The following is an 11,275-nucleotide window of genomic DNA, read 5'->3' on the forward strand; positions in this document are numbered from 1 at the left end:
AGTTATAACAAAGAAGAGAGAGAAACAAAAATATTATATCAAGATTTTGATTGATAGAAAGATTGGTAGAAATCCTACCGATCTTAAAAATCAAAAAGTTTGGAACGGTAAGAAATTCACCGATCTTAAGTCAGAAAAAAATAGGCTTTGATCGATACTATTCAAACCGATATAAACAATATAAATATTTTAATCAAATTATATATTATATTCATATGAATCATGATTTGATTCAAATTAAAAATTGTTTCAAAGTTTGATCGGTAAAAGAATTACTGATCTAAACTTCAAATTTTTTGTTTCTGCATTTATTTTTGGCGAGTGTTGCTGTGAAAAAATAAAAATAAAAAAATGAGTTAGAATCTGTAAAATTTATAACGTTCCAAACTTTTTGTTCTTTAAATCGGCAGAATTCCTACCGATATTTCTACCAATCAAAATCATAATATACTTTTTTTCCCTCTCTATTGACTTCTACCCAAAAAATTGCCTAACTCTGGTTCCGTCAATTCCTATCTGTCCTCTCCAGTTTCGAAGGAAATGGATAGCCCCAGTTTCCACTACCGCTTTCACTCTCTCATGTCGGCAGTATTCATTTCAGCCCAATAATTTTGGATAAAATTTATTATTGAAACAAATATTATAGATTTGCTAAGAAAACATGTTCGTGTGGGTTGTCTACGGTACACTGGGGGTTAACGTCGGACAGCCAAGATGCGAGATTGAATTGCAGAACTTATTGTTCCAACTGAACCGAATTGACAAAAAATAAAGAAAAATGAATGTTTATAAATGAACCGTTTCGAGTCAAATCAATGTGGTCGGTTCAAGATAATCACATGAATGCGCACACGCACCCTTGTTCCCCTACCAAAGGTTAGTGTAATGCATGATGTTTTTGGCCAATCAACAATTCAACATTGAACAACCTGTTTGTTGTCTTAATTAATTTCAGTGTATGTTGCCAACCTTAAATAGAGATCTCATTTTATCATAATATGTGGATTACATTTTACTACGTGTCGAAGAGGGTTCAATTACTATTTTATCAAATAAATTTAAATTTAAAATTTTAAAATGTCATGATCCCTACTATTTTTTATGATTAAAAATATATAAAAAAGTATCCGAGGCCTTTATTTATATTATATTTTATAATTTTTACGCCAAAAGTCAAAAACACATGTTGGAAAATGTTTGGCTGTGTACTTAATTTTCGACCTGTTTGTCACAAACAAGGAACTTAAAATTGACTTCTTGAGAGACCGACTTGCAATACATACATGATAATAAAGTATTTGTTGCTATCCTGTCCCATCACATGACTTATTTTCATAACCAACATATATTTAATTCAAATTCTACGCACTCATTATCTCAACATATGATGTCAGACATAAATCACACAATAACAGGTAACAGTTGGCACATTTTTAACTGGTGGTGTTGCACCCTGAAACACACTTTCAGGCTTTTTATTTCCACCCTTCATCCATCATTTACCTGAAACACGGTGGTAATTCGATATCAGAGAAGAAACCAAATTAATGGTTATTTTAGCACTTCTAAAGAATCAAAATTAATGATTCATAACCAACAATTAATTTTTGATATAGTGGCAAAAAACAACGCTCTCCGTGTGAAAAATTGTGAGTTCAAAATTAGAATAAAGTCTTTTATAGATATTAAATAGGAGTTAAAAGGCTAAATATCCATATTCTATCTCAAAAAAAGAAAAAATTGGAATCGAATCAATGATTCAGTTTTTTTGGTGTGTCCCATCTCACATGTTTTGCAACAAAAAGTCCTCCTTGCCTCTATTGTTATTTCTAAAGAAATCAAATCAATAATTCCGTTTTTTTTTTATGGGATCAAAATTTTCAGATAATCCATTTATTTTTCTTTATTATTTGTAATGAATGTTTGTAAAATTTTTTGGAGTTAAGTTTGGAGGTTAAGTCAGTCAATTATGTAACATCTGAAAAATATTCTTATACCTGGATTTCAAAATTGCAATTTTCTACTAATTTTTGTAGGTAAAAGTTCTTTTCATAGAGAGATCAACATTATACAATCAATCTTTACTTGGGACATTTGATGAAAACTTGAGTTGGTGAGAATAGTGGACTAATCCAAAATTGAGATAATAAGCTAACCAACTTTTGATTGAGTAAAATAGCATGCTAATTTACAAAAAACAAGCAAAGAATAATCCTTTTTGCTAACCTAAATACATCCAAATGTAGAATAGTCGCTAACTCGGGTTAGCACTTTTCTTTGCCTCATCCAAATGCCATTCGTGTTTGGAGTGTGGATTGTGAAATAACGTCAAACATGTGTTTCAAACTCGGACTGTTCAATTACAATTCGAATTAATTTGAGTCAAATTTGAAATTTATGAGGCTATTTTAAATTGCCCCTTTAGAGAAGGCATATGAATTTTCGCTTCGAGAAGATTATGTTCTGTTAAAATTAAAGGAAGACGCAATCTTTACCTTTCTCTTCTTCAAAAGAGAAACGAGACACGTGATTTGACTCAGTCCTCTCCATTAGTTATTGGAGGAGAGATGCACAATAAGACTTAATTTTTTTATTTTTGCTAAATCTAGGATAACGTTGAGATTCATACCTGATGATTTATAAGGAGTTATTTCTAGATAATTTGGCGGGAATTAGGAGGTTAAGCAATATGATTAGAAATGAAGAAAAGCAAACAAATTTAAATTTCTGATATAATTTGTAATTGGATCTAGGACGGATCTAAATGTTAATTAGAAATAACTAAGTCATCACTAAAAATTAGCAGCTTTATGCTTTATAGTTTATAATTTTTATAAGTTTATATATTTTAAAGTCTGTTTAGTAACAATTATTTATTCATAGTCTCCAATTTTAATTTTTTAAATATGTTCTTGTGATTGGATCGGTTGTCGGTTGAGGCGGTAGAATTTGGAATAGGCTCCATAAGAATAGCTCCGATACCATAACAGGATGAGCACCGAAGAGAGAATAATGAAAATAGTTCAATTATTCATTGTGTCAATTGATTATGAATGTACTTCTGTACATGTACATGTAAGTGTTTATAGAAGCAACGAATTCTAATCCTAGTTGTAACCAAAGTTACAATGCTAACTATAGTTATGAGAGGAAGAAACAGAGATGCGTTGGTCAGTTTAGAAACAGAGGATTGCCACTGCGCTTATCAAACATCTGTTGGAGCGGATGGACCGAGCTGTCCATTGTGGGCAGAAATGGAGGCGTTCATGGTTATGATATTTTTTAATGTGTGAGGCTAACAGATCCATATTTTGATTTTAAAAATCTAAATAGTGATCTAAACCGATCATTATGATCTTTTTATGAAAATATACTTGGGAGTTTCAATTTTTCATTTTTAACAAAAAAAAATTTAGATAGGTAAAAAAAATCTCTCCTTTTAGAAGGTTCATAATTATTAGATCAAAAGATTTTGTACATATTTAACAAAAGAATTCTTAAAACATGTTAAACTTGACATACATAAACATTTTCATATGGAGATTACATCGAATGTTACGCATCAACAATTTAAACTTTGAAAATAAAGATGCATTCACAATATGAACAAAAGTGCGCGCTATATATAGTACCATAGCCTCACCCTTTTATAATTATCATTTTATATAGCCTCCGGACTATCGTTATCAAGGTGGTAGTGAGCTGGCTCGTTCGAGTCACGAGAGAGTGACTTTTGAGGTCGGAGTTTAAATCTCAGTTTGAAATCGTCACGAGCTGAACTGAACTAGCTCACGAACTAACAAGCAAGCTAGACTTCAACTTGAACTCGTTAATTCTAAACCGAACTAGTAACAAACTGGCTCATTAACAGCTCAATCCAGTAACAAATGAGTCATGATCGAACCACGAGTTACGAGCTTTTTTTGCCACCCCTAATCGCCATTCATCATCCAAGTTTTAGCGCTACTAATCTTACTTCGCGATCAGATCCTTCTTTCATACTTTTAAGCCCAGAGTCCGTATCCTCTGAGATATTTATTTGAATGATACTGATTTTTTACATATTAAATCACAAAATTTGAGATATCTCAGGGGATGCGAATTCTTTCGGCCGTAGTATTTCATTTAAACCTATATTGCATGAATACGGATACAGGTATTGTATCAGATACGATACGGATACGGCGATACGGTATTCTTAAAAAATCTAGGATACGATACGTGTATTATATATATATTGAGAGAGAGATGGGCTATGGTGCATTGCAATGCATAGGTCATGGTGTGCATTGGACCATAAATCACCGATTCAAAATCCAAATGACCGATTCAAACCGTTCATCTTGTTCTCTATATTAATATGTGCTTGGAGACCAAATTTTATATTTTTTGGAATTTTTTTACTATTTATTAAGCCACTTTGAAAATCGCTGATCCAACGGTGGCTTCTGATTTTACTGTTCCAAACAGTCACCGTTGGATCAGCGATTTTCAAAGTGGCTTAATAAATAGTAAAAAAATTTCAAAAAATATAAAATTTGGTCTCCAAGCACATATTAATATGGAGAACAAGATGAACGGTTTGAATCGGTCATTTGGACTTTGAATCGGTGATTTATGGTCCAATGCACACCATGGCCTATGCATTGCAATGCACCATAGCCCATCTCTCTCTCTCTCTATATATATATTATCTTATATATTATATTTAGATAATCATAATTTAAATCAAATTTGTAGAAAAAATAAAGACTTAATCTAAGTATAAGTTAAATATTATATTTACCTAAAAATATCACATAGCATACTCTAGTGTAGTGGCTAAGAATTCTGACACCAAAGGGGAAGACCCAAGATCGAATCCCGCTTCAAGCAAAAAAAAATGAGATTTTCGCAGTCCACAGGCGTGGTCCACTGTCTCGGCGCGTGGTCTACAGTCGTGGTCCACAGGCGCGGCGCGCGGTCCACGAGAGCTGGCGCGGGATCTCCTGTATTTGTAGCCGTATCTGTGAGTGTCAACGGAGTAACAGAGTATCGGAGACCGTATCGGCTGAGTAAGGATATGCCACGTAAGCTGATACGCCAGCTGGCGTATCGGAGCCGTATCGGGTGCGTATCGGGTGTGTATCCGTATCCGATACGCGTGTGATATGGGTACGGGGCCTAAACTGGCGTATCGGAGTAACATAGATTTAAACAAAGGTTCTGGATTACGCAGTTAAAATTTTATTTTGGGCAGTGTTGCACAGATAGATTTTAGTATCCATAACTCTACAATCATTCATGCAGCAGCTCTTCTCGCCTAGAGGAAAAAGAGTGACCCAGTAAAACACTAAATGTCTCTCCTTCTATTTCATCCATCTCACTCCTAGATCTCATCTTCGAACAATAATATTCTCTTCTCTCTCGTCTCTATCTCCTTAAACGGGGATGAGAATGAGGGAGAGGAGAGGGAGTGGAGTCGAGTGGAACCGATCAAAACTGATAGTGTGGTATTATCGGAGCTCGGAGTGTAGAGTCATCATCTCAATTGGAGTATGACGGTGAGTAAATCTGGTCGTCAAAGTGTGACGGCGATCAAAATAGTGGATCTGATTTTCGTGGAGCGAGATGAGGAATTAAGGTATTAAAGTTATTACGAGTGTATATAAGTATGATTAAAAGAGTAGATTTAGGAATTTAGAGGGTGATTAAGGGTATTTAGAGTAATTTTAAGTAATTTTAGAGATTTCGTGAGAATAAATGAATAGATTTAAGAATTAAAATTATCTGAGTCGTTGTAAGTACATTTTTAATATATCAAATTATTAGTTGATATTAAAGCAACTAACTTAAAAAAAAAACAAAAATTCTACAATCATTCATCAAAACAGCAGGACTAAATAGAAATTCAACATGTGGTAAGGCACTGGCCAATGGCTCCAACATATATATTTATAAGGGAAAAAAATATTTACAGCGATTTTAGGCCACTTGGACCAGCAATACATCACCACAACTCTTGACTCAGTAGCTATACATCTCAGCGGTTCCATAGTTCCCATTTCAGAAAAAAAATATGAACCAATTGTGGACGTCCATCGCTGTATCACTGATCAAGTGATGAACTGGTCTCTGCTGATTGGCAAAGACCCGGTAGTACATGTACATGTGGTTAATTTAAACACCTGAATTTATTTGGAAGGTTTAATGTATTTCTGCACCATATTAAGTATCGAAGAGCTGTGTATATTTTTCAGGGGACCTTTCTCAACGCAAAAACAAACACAAAGCACAAAAGAAGATACCAAAAAGTAAAAAAAAAAAAAATGTGAACCACTTCCTCTTTTTTTATGAACATACATACAGCACGTTTGAGGCAACCATTTCTCTTCTCCAAAAATATTATATTATAATATATTATATTATTCATTCTTATGCAATTGCATGACATAACATCTACCATATTCTATTATGTTACTGGGTCAACGATTTCCAATTTTTAACCCTATACTATCTATCTTAAATTAATTTATTTCTTGATCATACCCCCATTCGCACACCTTATCCCTCCTAAAGTGAGCTGTGCATTGGCTGGACCAAACACAGAATAATAAGCTCCACGCCATCAATTGCTGCCACGTAAGCACCATACAATGTCAACATGGTTGACCTTCAGTTCTTTGTTCCCTTGTACAAGTCAACTTCCTTGATTCAAGGAAGTTCTTCTTCTTGAATTCAGTAGATGAGATGTATTCGAGGAATGCGGCGAAATCTGTGTCCATGAACTGTTTCGGTGTCGACTCTGACACGAGCTCGGTTGCCGGGCCGATCACTTTTTCGACCGGCATGCTGTGCAGAGAGGCAATGGAGATCCGATTTTGCAAGGAGTTAACTAGTACCCGGTGCAGAATGCTCTTGTATATTCCATTACTGAAAATCTGAAAGAACAATTATATGTCTATATTAGGTACCGGATATAAGTTTTGGTAGACATACAAATTTACATGTCAAAAAGAAAAGTTAAATGTGCTGGAAATTTTCCATATTTCTAGCATTACATATTATAAAAATTAAATTTAAGGCTTGATTTTTTTTTTATTCTGGCAGTTGTACTGAACATGTCATGAATTTTAATTATGCTTTGAAAATATTAATTTGATTTAATATGCTTTGGTGACATGATGTAAATATTTGAGTTGACTTCTAGATTGATATCACCGGATGCATGTACCAATTAACATCACCACTTTTGGCCTTAAAGATGACTTTGACTTTGTTCCAATAAAAAAAATACTTTTGACCTAATCTATAATTTAATTATTTTGGAGTATCTCTCCGATTATTAGAATTTAGTCAAAACACAAGTTGGGTTGACCTTAGAAAGATCAATGCCTTGTTTATTTTGTAGATAATCTATAGTAAATTTGTCAGAGGAGCAGTTCACTTTCTTATTTGAATGATCTGATGAACTTTTCCTTGTATGATCTCACACCGATACTGACATTACAAGCATTATTCTTGATCTTTTAAAATTTAAACTAGACCGACATACCTGTCTCTGTTCTGATGTCTATATATGATCTTTTTCAGAAGTTGTTCACAATTTATTAGAACAAATACCAGCCAGCAATTAGAGATAAAAATAACAAACTACCAGTCAAAATTTGTGCAAAGTTCAAATTCAATTTTAAGAATAACAAACTAAAATAAAAAAAATTGATTCTTAAATTACCTCAAGATGATCGCCGACATTGACAACGAAAGCGCCCGGTACGGGTTCTATGGTGACCCACTCGTCTTTGTACTGCACCTGAAGCCCCTCCACCTCATCTTGCAATAGCAGCGTTAGAAAGCCGTAGTCTGAGTGAGGTGGCATCCCTAGGGTCAAATTCGGCTCCGGGCACGGTGGGTAGCAGTTTACAACCATAAGGTGCGAGCCGTCGTCGAACTCAGACAGAAACTTTTTGTCGACTCCAAGCGACTCGAGGATTGCGCTCATCAGCTCCATGAATAAGGTTTTGGTGCCGTTGGCGTAAGCAATCGTCTTCTCCCTGTCAAATATTGATTTTAGTATTTTTCATCAGATAAAATATTTGTTTGAGAAGGATCGGCATAAAGCATATATATTAATTCATGTTTTGCTTGTGATATAGAGAAAATAAAGTGTGAATTTGGTAAAACGGAAACTTTAAATATTCATGTTTTGCTAAGAGAATTAACATACATAGATAGCAGCTAGCTAGCATCACCAGTGGTGACTAGAGAGTAGACTCTAAGGAATAAGGTTTTAAAATTATACCACATATATATATACAATGTACCTGGCAATAATTAATTAAATGTCAAATATTGTTATAGTAAAGGATGTGGCATTTATGATAGCTACCTATAAATGTGACCTAATCAATGGGACTCTGTAGTTTGGATTCTTTCAATTTGGTATCCTAAATTCTAATACGGGTTGCTGTCTCGGTGCTGGATTCAGAGTACTAGCCAACTAAGCCTAAGTATTTATAGCACATTTATTGTTGTCTTTTTCATGAAAATTGTCGTATCTATCTTCAAATATGAAAACGATTTGTTTTGGTACTGTTATCCGGGCCCCCTAACCAGCAGAGTTTCTGACAAATGTGGCGACCAGTGGCACAAGAAACACAAGAAACACACCAATCCAAGAGTCCTAGGCTCTGTGTAGTAGATAACTGTATGGATATATACAGTATATAAACAGAGACAAATGGCATGAATTGGGGATTCATAAGATGGTTAGTAACAACTAACAAACCTCTAGATTCATCAATTAGTTGTTTAAATTTTTGTACTGTTATTCTAGAAACTATATATGCACTGTTAAGAAACGTAATGCTAATGATTTGAAATTAACAGATTTCTCAAAAGAGTTGAACGGTTTATAAGCCATACATAACTCATTCTTCAACGAATTTTAGAAAATAAAAAGAATCCACAACCACCCTTAAAAATGCAAAAATCCCCCAAAAAATATCTCCTTGAAATATTCTATTTTTCTGGTCCAGACTGTGTTATCAGTTATCACTAATTATCAGGTTGCTGCTTATCTTGTATTCTATATATAGATAGCGCCTAATCGCCACATATCATGTGGATTTTAAGATTGAGGCCCTTTCACAATATTCTCCAAGGATGTCAGTTTTCATGATTATGAAACTTTTTGTGTGCTTTGCCTGTCCATGACATGCTACATGGCGTGGTAATATATGTATCCGACACAGAAAAACCAGATTCTGAACCTACTACTGTAATATTAAAAATGGAGGGTTTGAAGCCAATAAAAGCAGTGTGTTTTTTTGCCTGCTTGCCTTAAAATGCAATCACAACAGTTTCATGATGCATCTGGCAACATTTTAGTGAAATAGGCCATCTATTCCCGTTTTGCCCATGTGTCACCTGCTCCATCCATGGCTTCAGATATGTGGGCCTCAATTCCTGGATTAGTATCCTTTCATTTACCACTAGTCTGCACTGGACCTCTCCAGTCTTAACTGCCTCTAACCCCCCGTCCCCCGATCCCCGTGAAAATAAAATAAAATAAAATAGTTTAAATAATTGTGGAGTTTCTGTTGCCGTGTGGTAAAACAAAGATGTCACGAAAAATAATTGTGGAGTGCAACAATAATATTTCTCGATCAATGAAAAATAAGGCTGCGTTTTGTTCGTTTTGAAAGAAAGATTCTACCTTCTTTCTCATACTCAATTGCTTTCAACAAGATATTTTCAGAATTTTTACGACATCGGAGCATGCTATATATAGCAAAAATTTAACAGCCTATCTCTTTTCTTAAAAAAAAAACAAAAACAAAGAGAGGCATTCTCCCTTAGTTAAAAAGCAATACTCAACTTGTTGGTTAACAAAACTAAATTAACAACACAAGAAGTTTATTTTTTGAAAGAAAAATAAAGAATGAAGGAAAAAAAAATTACAGTTGAAATAATTACCTCAAGTCAGCTGGTGAAGAAGGCCAGAAAGGCAGGACACTATCAAGAGGTTGGCAGTTGAGCTTCAAAAAATCGCGCCAGCAAAACACACGGTCGCGAATCTGGTTGAAACTGGTACCGTACCGGACTGGTGACTGCAAATCTGATGACATGTACTTTGCTCTCTCTTCGTATGACATGCCAAAAAATCTCTTGGAGACCTCTACCATTTCCTGTACCACCTCGTTGGGAATGCCATGGTTCACAACCTGTTCAGGGATTATACCAGCGTGTGGTTGAACAGTTAAAATCAGAATTTTATTATCATTAATGTACAAGTAACTTACAGCCATTGGGCTTTTTGATTCGTTTGTTGTGACCCAGGTATTTGTACGAATTTGTGTGGTCGTAATTGTACAGAGAATGAAAGAAAATCTATCTCTGTTTTTTTTTTTTGGTTCTGAATATATAAAATTTTCGTTCTGACCTGAAAGAAACCAAATTCCTTGCAAGCCAGAGACAGAGCTTCCAAAACCATTGCTCTCTTGGGTGTGTGAAGCAAAGAGAGGTCAATAATTGGTAGCTTCAAGTTGTGAGTGCTTGTAGTATCTCCACAGCTGACAATGTGGGGTCTTTCAGACGCCGGTAGAATGTACCGGCCTGGTACTTTTGTTACACCAGCATCATAGAGGTGCCTCACCCCCTTCATGTGCTCTGCTTCCCCCCTTCTCTCCTCTTCTATATTTACCTTGCTCTCTCCTTCCATCTTATCTCTCGAGGTTATATCTATGGCCCCCATGAAAGAGAGAGATATAGAAAAGGAGAGAGAACGAGGGAGAGAGACTGAAAAGAGAGAGAGCTAAATGTGAGGAGCAATGGTGGTAAAGGAGAGGGATATATATAGAGTAGCAACAGAGACTGGGCCAATGGGGTCAAGAGGAGAGAGAGAGAGAAACACACCGATACAATGAAAAAACCTTAGCAGGAACTCGGTATCGGGTTTCCGGGTTGACCCGATAGCTGGTCAGACCCACGAGCCTGGAGGACTGACTTGTTCTCTCCAGTTCCACGTACAGGACATGTCCATTATTTTGCGATGAGATGTGCCGAGTACTACTAGATTTCTAAACTTTTAGATTGTTCTTTTTATTAAAATATAGCTGTTGTAAAGTGTAAACAAGCATTTATGCGATGAATTTAAAAAGATATATGGAATAATTTCTAAATAGAAGATCCAGTACAATGTTCAATTTGATATAATACATACAGGTCATCGTCATTCAATTTCAACAAACACATGGAATTAACATATTATAATGTTTATATTTGACAACGCGTT

General features: G+C 35.0%; 1 protein-coding gene across 1 annotated transcript; it reads right to left on the minus strand.

Moving 5' to 3' along the window:
- Positions 1-6,367: 6,367 nt before the first annotated feature.
- LOC144543719 (2-oxoglutarate (2OG) and Fe(II)-dependent oxygenase superfamily protein) lies at positions 6,368-10,838 on the minus strand. Its single transcript, XM_078292094.1, has 4 exons — positions 10,424-10,838; positions 9,958-10,205; positions 7,715-8,033; positions 6,368-6,920 (listed from the first exon to the last, which is right to left on the minus strand). The coding sequence occupies exons 1-4, from the start codon at positions 10,733-10,735 to the stop codon at positions 6,639-6,641; spliced, it is 1,161 nt and encodes a 386-aa protein (XP_078148220.1). The 5' UTR covers positions 10,736-10,838; the 3' UTR covers positions 6,368-6,638.
- Between the last annotated feature and the right edge of the window lie 437 nt (positions 10,839-11,275).

This window comes from Carex rostrata, chromosome 25 (assembly GCF_964058835.1).
Source record: "Carex rostrata chromosome 25, lpCarRost1.2, whole genome shotgun sequence".
Classification (NCBI taxonomy): Eukaryota; Viridiplantae; Streptophyta; class Magnoliopsida; order Poales; family Cyperaceae; genus Carex; species Carex rostrata.

Bases quoted from the DNA above. Each gene is read 5' to 3' on its own strand.
- LOC144543719 (XM_078292094.1), bottom strand. From the start codon at position 10,735: ATGGGGGCCATAGATATAACCTCGAGAGATAAGATGGAAGGAGAGAGC. The intron at 10,206-10,423 runs GTCAGAACGAAA...ATCCCTGAACAG, and splicing joins AGGAATTTGGTTTCTTTCAG to GTTGTGAACCATGGCATTCC. The intron at 6,921-7,714 runs GTAATTTAAGAA...TTGTTCTTTCAG, and splicing joins ATGTCGGCGATCATCTTGAG to ATTTTCAGTAATGGAATATA.